The sequence below is a fragment of the Neoarius graeffei genome, chromosome 6 (assembly GCF_027579695.1).
Source record: "Neoarius graeffei isolate fNeoGra1 chromosome 6, fNeoGra1.pri, whole genome shotgun sequence".
Taxonomy (NCBI): domain Eukaryota; kingdom Metazoa; phylum Chordata; class Actinopteri; order Siluriformes; family Ariidae; genus Neoarius; species Neoarius graeffei.
This window is the reverse complement of record NC_083574.1, coordinates 58,903,961-58,920,615: the sequence shown is the minus strand read 5'-3', so window position 1 is coordinate 58,920,615 and position 16,655 is coordinate 58,903,961. Positions and strand designations below refer to the sequence as shown.

The 16,655-nt window shown below is 41.9% G+C and overlaps 1 protein-coding gene across 1 annotated transcript in view; it reads left to right on the top strand.

The window, feature by feature from the left end:
- The window catches only part of mbtps1 (membrane-bound transcription factor peptidase, site 1), a 116,303-nt gene that overhangs the window by 71,082 nt on the left and 28,566 nt on the right, over positions 1 to 16,655 (top strand). The window contains exons 3-4 of the mRNA XM_060923932.1: positions 742 to 999; positions 11,982 to 12,200. Of these exons, the coding sequence (XP_060779915.1) occupies positions 742 to 999; positions 11,982 to 12,200 (477 nt within the window). The remainder of the gene's footprint in view (positions 1 to 741; positions 1,000 to 11,981; positions 12,201 to 16,655) is intronic.

The following is a 16,655-nucleotide window of genomic DNA, read 5'->3' as shown; positions in this document are numbered from 1 at the left end:
TCTTTTTTTTTCCCCAAGAAAAAGTCAGTGGTAAGTTACACTGTGATTAATTGTGAAACCAAAACACTAGTAGTGAGCAAGAAGAACAATCTAAGCTGAAAGTGGTTTATGACGTGCTTTGCAGACATGCAACTCTTGTGATTACTATTAAATGTTAGTAAGAAATGTCTAATTTATCAATAATTGAAATGATTCAATTTTCTAATATTTAACATTGGAGGAAAAAAAATAATGATATGCTGATTCCCTTTGTAAAACTCAGTCATATGCACATGGCAGTTGCTTGGCTTTGAACCACAAGTTCCTCATATTGTAGCTAGATGAGGAAAGAGTTCTGTTTTGTTTAGCATCTCGGTTCTTTTTTCCTTACACCTTTCTACACCGAAATACACCTTTTCTCAATTGTGGAAATTATTTAAAGCCATCCTGTCCAGTCTAATTTAGATAAAAAGCACCTACAGGCAACTTAAATTGCTCTCAAGCCAGCAAAGAGCCATGTGATGACTGACTGTAGTTTACAGTGTCACCTTTTAATCCTTCTTAATGAGCTTAGTGTAGTGAAACACTACGTTCAAGGGGAAATGGCATCTGGAAGTGTTTTTATGTTCTTGCTGAACAAAAAGGAATGATTATTGCAATTATAGATAACAACAAATGGATGTGCCTCTCAATAATTCAATAGCCGATAAAACCACAAATGATTTTCAATTTATATTTGTCATTTTCTCTCTCCTTCTCCAGAGTATATAGTAGCGTTTAATGGGTACTTCACGGCGAAGGCGCGCAGTCACTTCATTAGCAGTGCCATGCAGAATGCCAAGGCAGTGAACTGGAAAATTGTGCGACGTGAAAACCCAGCCAGCGACTACCCCAGCGACTTCGAGGTGGTGCAAATCCGACAGGATGCACACAGCAGTCTGCTCACACTGCAGGATCACCCCTACATCAAGAGAGTCACCCCCCAGCGCAAGGTCTTCCGTACACTCAAACTGCTCAACGGTACGTTCAAGTCTACACGTCGCCATTACTCTACCCACTTCAGATGCACACCTATCAGGCTACCCACTGTGAGCAGGTTTGCTGTTTGTATCTGAAGCACACAGAGATCGTGAATGGGCAGTGGGATGGCAAAAAGACATATAGTGTGATGTGATGTGATGTATTGTAACTTCCTGTACAGTGATCTGGCCTATAATGCATGTTTATTTAAAATGTGAGATTGGGCCATATTTATCTTTGCCTATTTTACCAGAAAGCAACTTGAGTAATGTGGATAACTTAAAACAGTATGCAAATTTTGTTTGTTACTGTATTTTTAGCTTATTATATAAAACGAAACACAATTTACAATTGCCTTGTTTGTTAACTTAAACAAAATAAAGTGACCCAAATTGCTCTCTGAAAGGGGACTATTACCCACTGGGGGAGAAAGCTAATAGATGACAGAAAACGGCAGTAATTTATGTCTGGTTTGAGGGCGAGGAACTGGACCTCCAGGGGAGTGAGCAGGGAAAGAATGCTGTGTCTTTGACTCACGCACACGCCAACTCACACCCAGACTTCTTAACACAAGTCACACTAACATGTCATTCCGCAGCCACTATAAAGTCCTTGTTTAGACCTGGTACTGTATTAAAATCTGTCTCTGGTGATCGCTGTAAATGCACAGTGCTAAGCGCAAGTATGAACAGAGTCAAATGTGTATTGTTTCTCGATCATTGAAACAACTTTATAGAGGTTGTTAGTCTCATGTGGCCACTTAACATTTGAAGTGTGATGAAATACAGGAAGATGCATGATTAGGTTAACAAAGGCTACACTAAAATGTGTATAGTCTGCTCGTTTGCACTGTGTATATATAGCATTTTCCATTTGAGCACCTACTGTATTCAGCTGACAGTTACATTTGACAGTTTACATTTTAAGTTTGGTATTGGGTTACAGTTTTAACAAGCACACCTAACAACCATGGTTGCCCAAACCTGGTCACACATGGTCACTTGACACTTTTGAGACATTAAAGTGCATATGACGGGTAAATTCAGGAGCAAGATCAATGTAATTCTCCTATTTTATATTAAACTTTGGTCAAATTTCTGCATTCTCTGCTATTTTTTTACCTTGCGCAATACCAGAAAAATTCAGTTGAAATCAAGCCATTTGAGGCGAATTGGTCCGCCTCTGAAAAAAACTTGACATTTGGATTTCCCAGCAAACATTGATTTTCGTGACGTCATTTGCGGGACGCCTCCTTCTGAATCCTACGTCAGCGCTGGTTTGTTTATGAGAAAACGGCCTGGTGGTTTTCTGCAAATTTCTTCAACATTATCGCGTGATTATTGAAATGGTTAACAGATGTATCGTAGGAGGGTGTAGCAACACCAATCTTGATGGGATTAGTGCTCATCGTTTTCCAAAAGACCGGACAATGAGAGAGAAATGGGAGCGCTTGGTCTACACAGGCTGTGCACTGAAACCGTGCAAAGCTCGCGCAGCCTGCTGGCGCTTCCGCAGGTGACGTCACGAATCTGGCTCCAGACTCCCTTGGGATTTTTCCAGACGCGTTTTGTTATTTTATTTTTTTCTGCTGTAGACAGATGGCCTTGTGCAAAATTACCCTTCTAGATGAGTGTGTAAAGGGACATACTTTCATATAAAAAAACACGAAATTGATCCAGAATATGCACTTTAAAAGATGTGAATATCTCTCTCTCTCTCTCTCTGTGTCGTCTGCCAGGACGCCCCACTGACAAGACGATTTTCCATTGATCTCTGTCCATCATTGCAATTCGCAGTTCTTGAGTGTTCGCCATCCCAGAGTCATTCAGTAGGTCATCTGTATACGTGACTCATCTTCGTCCTCTTTACCTTCGATTGGTTGCCAGAGTACAAGTTTGTTGGCCATTTCTTCTTCATGTCTTACACACTCAGTGCGTTTACATGCACATAGAGAAAATCGAATTTCTGCCGTTGCTCGACTGAAATCGAAGTTTTAAATGGCATAGAAACACCTTAGCTAGGCTGAAATTGAACCGAACTTGATTTCTCGTAACCGAGCTACACGACCTAGATTATGCGATTTTTGCCGAGCTACTTAGTGCATGTAAACCCTATCAAGCTACGTAGTCGAGCTACTTACTTCAGCACTGCCCCTTCCGGGAGTGACGAGACCACAAGCGGGAAACACAACAGCCTCGGTCGGAAAAAAAAAACCAAAACAGCCTCGGTCGGGGGAAAAAAAAAAAAAACCAGCCTCGGTCGGCATGACACTTCAGATCAACTTCAACTTAGTGCCCATTTTATTAGGAACACTTCTGTTCGTACATACAAACTACAAACACTCTTCTTGTGAACACGGAACTGATAACTTTGTTTCTACTCTTGGACAATGTTGCCAGATACTGCTGACGTTTTCCAGCCCAAAATATGTTCAAAACCCGCCAAAATGCACTTAAAACCGCCCAATTAGGCGGTAAACCTCCCAATCTGGCAACACTGCTCTTGATTAGCTCTTCTTCATGACAACAACCGGAAGTGTACCAACACGATGGGGCGTGTAGCGCCACCTGTGGCTCGGGTGCACAATGTACCTCACACACTAGCTCGATTTGCTTGTGTGCATGTAGGATTGGATTTCTCTGGCACCCCTGTGGGACCCTTTGCTCGATTACCGACAGCAGCTCGATTTGGATGTGCATATAAACGTACTGAATGTCCCGCCAATCTCATTTGACGCTGACGAACCTTTGTTGATATTTTGGGGAGTTCCCCATACAGCTCTTCATATGTGAAGTGATTTCTCCAAGTGACATTATGTACCATCCTGAGCATCCGGGTGTAGCATCCATCAAGCTGCTTCTCAAGAGTCTCCGTGAGAGTCCATGTCTCGGCACCATAAAGGAAAAACAGATTCAACTGTGGCAGTGAATAGACGAATTTTCAGTTTTCTGGAAAGTTGGGAGGACCATGTTTTGTGTAGCTTGTGACATGCACTCCAGGCCAGTCCCATCCCCACAGACAGATCTTTTTCTGTGCTTTCTGTCCGTGCTCCCAAGTATTTAAAATTGTTTACTACTTTTAGTTTTCTCCCATCTTTCGCTGTAACCTGTACCAGATGATCCTGGTTAAATGGTTGTATTTCCATTTTCTTTGAGTTGCAGTGGAGACCAACCCTCGCAGCCTCTTTCTCTAATCTAGATAGCAGTTCCTGAGCCTGGTGTATTTCTTCAGTGATCAGTGCGATATCATCTGCAAAGTCTAGATCTGTAATCTGTGTTGTTGGTCCTGTCCTTCTGCTTCTTCTCTTTAACTGGAAACCCAACTCTTCTTCTCCAGCACCAATGGCGCTTCTCATGATGAAGTCCAATGGAGCAAGTGTATCACTTTGGAGGACACCCACATGAATCTCAAAGAAATCTGTTGCACCATCGGGAGTGATAACTCTTGCTTTCGTGTTTAAAAGCTGAGGGCTTTAAAAGTATTTATTTGTTTATTTTTGTTCCCTCTCATTCACCAATGCCCACCAGCATCCACACACTGATTCATACAAAGACCGATATGGAGCAAATGTCACAGGAATAGTGTAGGATCCTGTGTGTAGATTGATATTCATTGGATACGAAGAGTAAAAATTCATCTGTGTGCAGGGAATTCAACTCCGAAATACTGCAATATGTTCTGGCTAGTTTCTCATTATATCACCCGTCAGTCTGAAGTGCACGCCCACACACATTCCGCTTTCCTTCTAAAACCTAGCAGCCTGTCACACAGGTTCAGTAGGAACATGCCTAAGAAACGATTAATCTGTTGCCAGTCAGACATGGTAGGTGTCTGAATGACATATACGTAGGGTTCCAAATAATTAGTGTAGCCTCAGATAAAGCAGTAATTATCATTAAACTTCACTAGGACCTTGTCTGTGAAAGCCAACGTGTTTTTAAAAAAAATCTAATTATAGTCTGTGGAGGAGGACATGTCTTAAAAAAAAATCCTCCTCAGTGCTCCTTGAAATGATTAGCATGGCAGGTAGTTTTATTATGTCTGCTGTCCATCTTTGGATTAGATCTCTGCATAAATAAAGCTTTACCACTCCACGACTGATTTTGTATGAACTTCAGATTGTGCCTCAAAATAGGATAAATGAACATCTCGCAGTTGCTGATGGATGGATGGCTTATTGAACTCATGAAGCAGCTGTGGTTACAGAGCTGTAACATGTGAGTGTGGTGAATCTGCTGTGTTCATTATTGATTTATAAAATTTTACAGTAATTTGTTTCAAGGAAACTGAAGGCAAATTTTTTATCATCAAAACTCTCTCATTTTATTACATTTCGGAATGCATTTTTGATCGCTATTTTGTCACCTGCTATAGCAAGTTGAGTGTGTGAAATATGCTATGTAATATATCAGTCCGTATGTCAAAGCAATGGCCGTAAACGAGATTCGCTGAGACCTGTGCAAGACTTTGTAGGACGGAAGTAAAACGTACAGCGGAAATCAAAGTGACCAACATCTGCCAACGTTGTCAAAAGACGCGCACGCCCTCTTTTGAATGCTGACGTAATCAAGCCGGAAGTTTTGTTTGTTTTGATAGCAATCAGGAAAGTTTGAAAAAAGTTGGCAGTAATCGTCATTTAAACTCGTTTTTGTGCAATATTTCGTTTGGAAAACAGTTTTCAAAATGGCAGCACCGACACCTGGCTGACACTTCACATTTCGAAGTCTCGCACAAGTCTCGTGAAGATCGCGCGGATAAGCGACGCCTGCCGTGGACCAAACGAACTAAATTCAACATGGCTAAAAACCGAATAGGCCGATAAGGATAATATTGTATTGGCAGCTAATTGCAATTAGAGTCACGATATAAGGTTACTAAAACCGAAAACGTAATTGAATCACGTTAATTAAGAAATAAGGCAAGTTTAAAAATGACTTTGGTTCTCCTTTAGTTCTAAGTCTGCCCTACACTAAGCACTTTAATAGGAACACCTATACACTTCCACATCCATGCAGTTATCTAATCAGCCAATTGTGTGGCAGCGGTGCAGTGCATAAAATCATGCAGATACGGGCCAGCAGCTTAGGATATTCACATCAACCATCAGAATGGGGAAGAAATCTGATTTCTGACTGTGGCATGATTTGTTGGTTTAAGAATTTCTGTAACTGCCAATCTTGGATTTTCACACACAGCAGTCCCTAGAGTTTACTCAGAATGGTGTAATAAAGAAAAAGCATCCAGTGAGCAGCAGGTCTGTGGACTGAAACACCTTGTTGATGAGAGATCAATGGAGAATGGTCAGACTGGTTCAAGCTGATAGAAAGGCAACAGTAACTCAGTACAATTGTGGTGAGTAGAAAAGCATCTCAGAATGCAAAACACAAACTTTGATGGAGCTGGGCTTCAGTAACAGTAGACTACATCAGGTTTCACTTCTGTCAGCCAAGAACAGACAGTTGAGGCTGTAATGGGCACAGGATCATCAAAAGCGGATAGTTGAAGACTGGAAAAAACATAGTCTGGTCTGATGAATCTCAATTTCTGCTGAGGCACACAGATGTTAGGGCAGGGCTCGACATTAAGGACTGCCCGATTGCCTGGGGCAAGTGGGATATGTCCCCGACATGCCCGACCAGGCAAGTTGGAATGAGCATTTATTACGAACTCGCACCACAAAAATTAGGCTTTTTGATCTTTTATTTCAGTTCCTAAAAGCGTCCCTCACTACGGATCCGCCATTATTTCTTGGCTGTTTTCTTCGTCTGGGTTTCATGTACTGCTTTGCAAGTTATTTTATATACCTTTGCTGTTGTAGTATGGTACGTGTACTGTTTACAGACCCCTTAAACTGTCATCATTTCACATTGATAAAACACTTCTGACCCTGTTTTATCGTGCTTTTATTGAATCGGTTTTATCTTTCTGCTTGGTGTCTTGGTTTGGTAATCTGTCGTTTAAAAATAAGAGGTGCCTGAACCAAATAATGAAGTGGTCCAGTAAGCTGACGGGAGAGATGCAGTTAAATCCAGAATCACTGTACTCCAGACAGGTACAGAGGATATCTGGATCAATTTTAAAGGACACTTGTCGCCCACTACATTGTGAGTTCCAGCCTCTCCTGTCAGGACGTAAAGTACCACAATGTAAAACCAAGCGTTATAAAAACAGTTTCGTTCCTGCTGCCATAAGCCTTTTTAATAAGTCTTAGCTTCATGTGGGGTTTTGTTTTTGTTTTAATGTTGTGTTTTATGTTGCATGTTTTTTATCATGGTTTTTTTTAATGTTTATATGTTTATCACGCTGTGTTTTATGTTAGATGTTTTAAGTGTTGTTTGGCATGTGCGGAAGAGAAAGCTGACTCACTTCACTGCAAAACAAGTTTATCTTTGGGTACAAATAAAGTTACTTGAACTTGTGCATGACGTCACGCATCACACAATAATTACAGCTGGGGTCAGACAGGCAGTCTTTCATGCAAGCAGCTTAATCTGTCTTCAGTCTGGTTAATTTTTGTGCTGTTTTTCTCTGTTTGAACAAGCAAATAGATAAAAGGCATTACCGTCTCCCCGCTATCAAGAAAAATGTTAACAAATAGAAGCAAATGCTTCAAGAACAACGAGGAAATGAGCGGTTAAAGAATATGAGGAGAGGAGCTCAGCCTGAAAACTCCAGAGAAGTTCACGATTGTATTTAAAATGGATTTTACAAAAACAAAGTCAGAAGTGAGGATGGAAGAGTTTGCTTAATCTCGTTTTATTTTATTTTTTTCTGCTCGCATTCGAGTTAGCTCCTTCATGAAAGTGTTTGATTTTCTTCCAGGTGAAGCAGCTTCCTTATTCGATACAGAAAACCCAGATTGGTTTCAAACAACTCGGGCATAAAAAACTCAACAAGGAGCGACATGAGTGATAAATCCTGAAGGAACAGAACAGATTAAGAGCAGAGAGAGCTGGAGCTTTGTTTCTGTTATCAGAGAAACACAGTACTGTGCAAAATATTTATATATCTTTTTTTTTTTAATACATCATCCACCTCTAGGTTTATTTAAAAAAAAACAAAAACAACACAACCCTGCGCTGCGTCATGACAGACAGTTGCACTGATTCAGTTACAAGTTGCCAGGTCTGTATAAAACGCTCACAACCTACACACTAAACAATTTTAAACTTAAACATTATCCTGTCTTTCATGACGCAGCGCAGGTTTTTTTTTTTTAAACCTAGACATGGATGATACAACAACAAAAAACAATTTTAAAAAACCCAATATATAAATATTCTCAAACACTGTACTGTTCAAAAGTCTTTGCACCCTATTGTTTTCTTCATACAAACTTTGTTGTAGATTTCTATTTTATGATTTCTACATTATTGAGTAATGGACCTAGCCTAGTAAACTAGACCCACCCGCCTAGCGGCCAAAAATATTTTTGCCTACGAGTGGGTCTAGCCTCGCACCATATCAACAAAACACCCCGGGCATCAAATCGTGCCCGCCAATCACAACGCAAGGTTTTGTTTGGATTCTTTGGGCGGGCTTTTGCAGGAGTGACGACAAAGCTGCGCGACGCTGGAGAAAGCGCAACAGGAAAGATGGCTATGGCTAGTGAACAGCGCTAGTTTGACTCCGCTTTGGAATCAGTTTTAGAAGAATTAGACTTGGAGTTTTCGTTGAAACATGAGCAGGAAGAGGCTCTCCGCTCATTCCTTTTCAAGAAGGATGTTTTCGCTGTTTTGCCGACCGGCTATGGCAAAAGTCTGATCTACCAGCTGGCTCCGCTCGTAGCCAAAAGGATGGGGCTAGTTAGTGGAGTACGAAGAATTAATAAACAGCTTTGAAACATTACTTTTTGATTGTTTCTTATTTTCCCGTTATTTTAAATTTAAGGGAAATTATTTCACCAAACACCACTAAATAAAAACTCTCAAAAACAGTTTAAGCAAACCCTTGAAAAACACTTGAAAAAAAAAAGCGTATGTTAAGTATATGTGGTACAGACTCCAAACTTCTTAATATCTAGAACCTGTTAATTAATACGCATTTTGAAAAATTATTTATTTCAAGGCCTCCCCCACTGCTTTCTGTTGCTCTGACTACGTCACAGTCACTGTTGCGCTGATTGGTCAGAGCGTTGGCCTATACGCACAGAGACAGTTTGAAAGACAACGGGTTGTTCCTACCCACACCCTTCGGAAATGTCTACGACCGAGACCAGACTAAATATTCACATTTAGTCTGGCTTGCCAGGCTATAATGGACCTACAGTCTGAGAGAGTTCTACACAAACACGCTGAACTTTACAGCAGCTGCATGCATGTGAAATGGTACTCACAAAATAGTACTCGCAAAATAGGGGGCAATGATAATATTGGGGGCAAGTGGAAATTAACACCCACTTGCCCCCCCAGGGGCAAGTAGGTTTAAAAGTTAATGTCGAGCCCTGTAGAGTCAGAATTTGTCACCAACAACATGAATCCATGGACCCAACCTGCCTTGTTTCAACAGTCCACGCTGGTGGAGGTGGTGTAATGGTGTGGGGAAGGTTTTCTTGGCACACTTTGAACCCATTAATACTAATCAGTCATCACTTGAATGCCACAGGCAATTTGAGTATCGTTGCTAACCATGTGCATCCCTTCATGGCCACAATTTACTATCTTGTAATGGTTACTTTCAGCATGTAACTACAAAAGTCGTCTCGGACTGGTTTCATGAACATGACCATGAGTTTGATGTTCTTCACTGGCCTTCTCAGTCAGTGGATCTGAATCCAATAGAAAACCTTTGTGATGGGGTAGAACGGGAAAGTCACAGCATGTAAGTTCATCTGAAAAATCTGCAGGAATTGCATCATGCAGTCTTGTCAACATGGACCAGAACCTCGAAGGAATGTTTCCAACATGTTGTGGCATCCATGACATGAAGAATTGAGGCTGTTTCAAGAGCAAAAAGACCCAGTATTGGTATAGTGTATCTAATAAAATGCTCTGTGAGTGTACAGTGCCTTGCAAAAGTATTCATCCCCCTTGGTGTTTGTCCTGTTTTGTCGCATTACAAGCTGGAATTAAAATGGATTTTTGGGCGGTTAGCACCATTTGATTTACACAACATGCCAACCACTTTAAAGGTGCACATTTTTTTATTGTGACACAAACAACAAAAATGGAAAAACAAAAATCTGGAGTGTGTATTCACCTCTCCCCCAAAGTCAATACTTTATAGAGCCATCTTTTGCTGCAATTACAGCTGCAAGTCTCTTGGGGTATGTTTCTGTTAGCTTAGCACATCTAGCCACTGAGATTTTTGCCCATTCCTCAAGGCAAAACTGCTCCAACTCCTTCAAGTTAGATGGGTTGCGTTGGTGTACAGCAATCTTCAAGTTATGCCACAGATTCTCCATTGGATTTGACTAGGCCATTCCAAAACATTTAAATGTTTCCCTTTAAACCACTCCAGTGTAGATTTAGCAGTATGTTTAGGGTCATTGTCCTGCTGGAACGTGAACCTTCATTCCAGTCTCAAACCTCTGGCCGGCTCAAACAGGTTTTCCTCCAGAATGACCCTATATTTAGTGCCATCCATCTTTCCTTCAGTCTTGACCAGCTTTCCTGTCCCTGCAGATGAAAATATCCCCACAGCATGATGCTGCCACCATCATGCTTCACTGTAGGAATGGTGTTCTCAGGGTGTTGGGTTTGGGCCACACATGGCATTTCCCATGATGGCCAAAAAGTTCAATTTTTGACCAGAGAATCATCTTCCATGTGTTTGGGGAGTCTGCCACATGCTTTTGGGCAAACTCCAAATATTTTTTTTATTTTTTTTTTAATCAATGACTTTATCTGGCCACTCTTCCATAAAGCCCCACTCTGTGGAGTGTACGGCTTAAAGTGGTCCTCTGGACAGATACTCCCATCTCTGCTGTGGATCTTTGCAGCTCCCTCAGTGTTATCGTTGGTGTCCTTGTTGCATCTCTGATTAATGCCCTCCTTGCCCGGTCTGTGAGTTTTGGTGGGCGGCCTTCTCTTGTTAGGTTTATAGTGGTGCCATGTTCTTTCCATTTTGCTATAATGGATTTAATGGTGCTCCCTGTGATTGTTCAAAGTTTGGGATATTTTTTATAACCCAACCCTGATCTATACTTCTCCACAACTTTGTCTCTGACCTGTTTGGAGGCTCCTTGGTTTTCATGTTGCTTGCTTAGTAGTGTTGCAGAGTCAGGGTCCTTCCAGAACAGGTTGATTTATACAGACATCATGTGACTGATCATGTGACACTTTGCACACAGGTGGATCTTAATCAACTAATTATGTGACTTATGAAGTGAATTGGTTGGAGCAGCTCTTATTTAGGGGTTTCATACAATAGGGGGTGAATACTTATGCACACTCCAGATTTCTGTTTTTTTATCTTATTTACTGTTTGTGTCACAATAAAACAACAATTTGCACTGTTAAAGTGGTAGACATGTTGTGTAAATCAAATGGTGCTAACCCTCCAAAAATCCATTTTAATTCCAGCTTGTAATGCGACAAAACAGGACAAACACCAAGGGGGATAAATACTTTTGCAAGGCACTGTACGTTTGCCTGTTGGCATAATAAAGCGATAAGTTGTGAAAGAAAAGATGTGACTGTGGATAAATCAGATTTAAAATGCGAAATTAAGGTAATTAATTGGGTAGATACTAAATGTGCCTCTCCTTCTCTCTCTCTCTCTCTCCTGTCTGTCTTGCTGTCTGTGTATATATGTGCATGTGCACTGATGATATAATTTGTCATGAAAAATTTTGTATGAAATGAGAAAAGAACACAAAATAGAACACTTTTGGACTTTTTTTGTATGCTTTTTCAAAAGCACTTGAGGAAATAGCTATTTGAATGCAGCATCTTTTTTGTATGAAACATATGAAAATTGTATCTCCTCATGTCTAGTTTCCTCTCAATATACTGTATCTTTATTCATTTCTCTTTGCCCAGTCGGAGGTGATGGCAGCTCCTCCTGTAATGACACACGCTGGACTCAGAAGTGGCAGTCATGGCAGTCATCTCGGCCACTGAGGAGGACTAGTCTGTCTCTGGGCTCAGGGTTCTGGCATGCCACAGGTCGCCACTCGAGCCGACGCCTGCTCAGGGCCATTCCCCGCCACGTGGCCCAAATCCTGCAGGCTGATGTGCTGTGGCAAATGGGCCACACAGGTGAGTGTGGGTCTGGGTTTGTTTGCAGGCTTCTTTGATTGGTCACTGGGATGCAAAACATAGAAGATGCGTATTGGTGCCAGTATTCTTTGTGTATAGCTCTATGAATTTGATGTTGAAAACAAAATTCAGACGTAGAAATTGAGTTCTGATGTAAATTCGGAATTTCACACATTGCAGTATGCTCTTGACACATGACGTAGACCAGGGGTCACCAAACTTTTTTCTCTGGGGGCCACATTGTCGTTCCTGACTGTGATGGGGGGCCGGGGTCGGGTCAGCTATATAACATAGAATTGTATGACCCAGACAAATATGACCACCAGCAGGCCTCATTGTGTAGTAGAGATTACTAGCCTGGCACAGCCATCCCCACTACTATATCCCATACTACTATATCCCCACTACTATATCCCCCACTACTATATTAGCACTTGATTCCTGGCACATATTTGTTTATCTTTACTAGTGGTTTGCAAAAGTAGTAATCGAGTCTTCACACTTTGTTTTAATTTGAAATACCACAGATATTCCATTTATTTATTTTCTAATAAAAATAACATCAAAGCTGTCAAGGTAAGAAACATCTGCCTAGTTGAGGTGAGTGAAAAATTATAAATTGTAGGTAGGCCTGTTGATATTATTAATAATATTAATAATTGTGTGCAGCACTTAATAAAGGTCAAATAAATAGGCCTAGAAAATAAATGCATTTAAAAAAACAGTGAAATTATAATAATATGAGCAATAGATCAACTAGCCAGCTCTTATGCCTATCCATTTGAGCATGTTCAGTAAACATTTTTTAGGTCAAGGTGAAAATGAAATGAGCAGTAGGCCATTTACAGGTCAAAACTAAAGCATAATACAGAATAATGGGAATCAAAATCAGTAGTATATGTAGGTGAGCTGGATTTGTACTTGTTGATTTGTACTTCTTGTCGGGACACACCTCCTCGGCCACAGCAAGCATGCATACTTTTAACAAAGTCCCCATCAGTAAACGGCTTTCCATGGGTAGCTAGCAGGTGAGCTACCTTATAGCTAGCTCGGACAGCAGCCTGGTTGATCTGGGTTTGGGGAAGGAATACATTCTGTTGTGCAGCCAGTCTGCATTTCATCCTCCGAATCCTGTCTTCTCTTGTTTGCCCTCGCAAACTAGCATACTCTTTGTGTCGGGTTTCATAGTGACGACGCAGATTATATTCTTTGAAAACCGACACACTTTCTTTACATACAAGACAAACTGCACGGTCCTTACACTGAACAAAAAAATAATCGGTGGTCCACAGTTCTTTAAAAACTCTGCACTCTCTGTCAGCTTTTCGCTTACCGCTAGCCATTTTGCTGTCCTGAACACTGACAGTTCTCTGCGCATGCGCTGCCTGTCACTGCTTGATCGCGAGCATATGACGAAAATTCGGAAAATATGAATAGTTCATTTTATAACTAAATATCAATTTTAATTGATAAAATCAACAAAATACAAGATGCAGACATGTTATTATTTGCCAAAAAGCAATTTAAAAAAAATAGGCCATAACCACTTTTGGGGATTACCTCATAGGGCCGGTTCAAGTGGTGGGGGGCTGGGGGGCCGGTTAAAGGGGGGTGGCGGGCCGGAGTCAGCCTGCGGGCCGTAGTTTGGTGACCCCTGACGTAGACTGTCTGCAAAGTTGTGTGTAATATATTCCTTGTGAAAGGGCATGGCAGCATGAGAGCTAGGGACTGATTAAGATCTAGCAGGACATTCTGTTTCAAAAAAGCAGAAAGTGTAGTTCAGCTGTAGCCTGGGCCCGCCCATCCTAAGCGTGACGCAATGCGAGGGCCTGTTGCGAGCTTAGTCTGGCCAGGCAAGCTATCTACAGCTCTTCCAAGCTCCCGAAAAATCGGGAACCAATCAACTTTGAGCATCTCCAACGGCCCTGGGTAGAGGCGTGTTCAAGGCAGTGACGTAGTAGAACTGCGACCGGAAGCCATAGATTGTTTACAGAATCTATGCCGGAAGCGCTTCATTCACTAGAAACATTACGAACATGGAGCAGCGGCAAGCCTTTGACACAGCGGTAGATGCTGTATTGAAAGCATTCAACGGGAAGTTCTCATTGAAAATGGAGCAAAGAGCAGCCCTGGAGGTATTTATCTTCTTCCTCTTACTCAAGCAGTTTCCGTTGCGTCACATACGTCAGAGGAAAGAGTGATGTGATTGGTTTAAGCTTCATCACAGCCTTTTCTGGCTTCGACCAGTAGCAAGCTGAGGCATTTCAGGGAGGCGGGTCAACCACGCCTTTGGGAAATGGTTGGGCTTAATATCTTTGCCAGACCAAATGCTCGCAGAGCTTTGAAGTCGCGTTAGCCAGACTAGTTCAGCTGTACTTTCTGATGCATCCAACACTCAGTACTTCAGGTTATGAAGTACTCTGTATGGGATGCATCGAAAATTGTTTAGCTCATCAATATAATTTTAATCAAATAAAATATGTCCACTCATTGATAGTTATTGTGGTGCTCAAGCTTGAGCAGCAGATTTCTCCTGGTATGGGACTTCTTGACCTCTGCGCTCTACAACATGGATTTGCTTGCTTTGTGTGAGGCTTGTTGCGAATATAATTTCAGTTTAACATTTCTTTTTTTGAAACTGTCATCTCCTAGAAAGATAACCTCAAAAGTTACACCAGCACGGTAATACACAAGTGATATTGTTTTTTTTTTGAGGGACTCACCACTGAAATATGTCGACATATGCAACCAGACAGACTGTGGAAGACCAGAGTGCTAAGGTTAACTCCTTCGGCGTGGCTGGTGGCGAGATTAGCATGGTGGCCATAGCTACCCTTTTGGAAGAACAGCGCCAGGCCCTCTCTGCTGATTTTTAAAGCTACCATTTCAACACTCGAAGCAAAACTGGACCATGTCCACACTATAGTGTCAGACCACGCTCAGAAGATAACCTCGCTTGAGGCAAATGCTAACTTACGAGACGAGCGCCTGTTAACATTGGAGGCATCCTGTGTGGCACTAACGGAGAGCAATGCTAAGCTGCTAGCCAAAGTTAGCGACCTTGAGTCCCGGAGTCAGCAAAATAATATCAGAGTGGTCGGCGTACCTGAGTCAGTGGAGGGGCTGCGGTCTATAACCTTCTTTCAGAGCTGCTTGTAGAAGTTTTTGGCGAAGGCTTCTTGGAATCACCGCCGGAATACGACAGAGCTCAATATACACCATCCGACAAACCGAAGCCGGGGCAGAGACCACAGCCTGTCATCATCAGGCTACACAGATACCAGGTGAAGGAGAGGATCGTCTGCGAGGTCCGGGTCAGAAGAGGCAAGCTACAATATCGAGGCTCCTCCATCTACAAAGACTACACTCTGGAGGTGGTAGAGCAATGCCAGAAATACCAAGATGTGATGTCCGAGCTTTACAGCCTGGGCTTCAAATCCGCACTACTATTCCCTGCCAGGCTTGTCATAGTGATGAAGGCTGGAGGGAGGAAGAGAATCTCTTCGGTTTCGGAGGCTAAATACTTCATAGCGTCCATCTGCATGGAGGAGGCCTGATGACCACAAGTGACCATTGGCCCCACCGCGGGTGAGCTAATGTTATGCTAACTGGATAGCTGTGAGCTAATACTACGGATAGCTGCATCTCTACTAGGCCTGGGGTTAACAGGCAGACCGCATCGTTAGCAGCATCAGTCTGCTACTGAACTGACTGACTGGCTTGAGAGCCGGTACTTTGACTATGCAGGCCTTTGAACAAAAATTATCAGCCAGACATTTTACCACCAACTACCAGCAAGTTAATTCGACATCCTGTATTTGCTGATATTTTTTAATTCTCTCTTTCATCTTTCTTTGCCCTGGCCTACACTGCTGTGAGAATTCTGATTGTCCTTTGGTCCACTTTCATTCTTATCACAGGGACCTTGTTTACATGCAGATTGCAGTTAGTTATTTTTACTGGGGGGGTTTTCTCTCGCGTTTCCCTTCTCTTTTTCATCTCTCATCGCTGCCGGGTTATCTGGAGTATTTTTGCCTTCTGTTATTCATTTAGTCACTAGGGCTGAGGCTTTTATTGAAGTTTGATACTGTTTATAGATTGATGTGTTATCAGTGTTTCAGTACGATTCCGTCAGTTCTACCTCATGATGGACATTATTGTCTCATACAGGCAGGCGTTTTGTTGGCTTCTGTCATCAGTGCTATCACTCTCACTTTGTTTCTGTTTCTCTTGTTTATCACTTGCCTTCGCCAGACTATTTGCGGTATTTTTGCCTTGTGTTACTCGTTTACCCACCAGGGTTTGGGCCTTCATTGGTGTTATTAGTGTTACGAATACTATTTAACTAGTTCTACCTCATGATGGATGTTAATGTTTCACACATGCAGGGTGTGTTGTTGAGTTTAACTTTTTATAGAGCCACTGATGTATATGTGCTTTATTCAGACACTTATT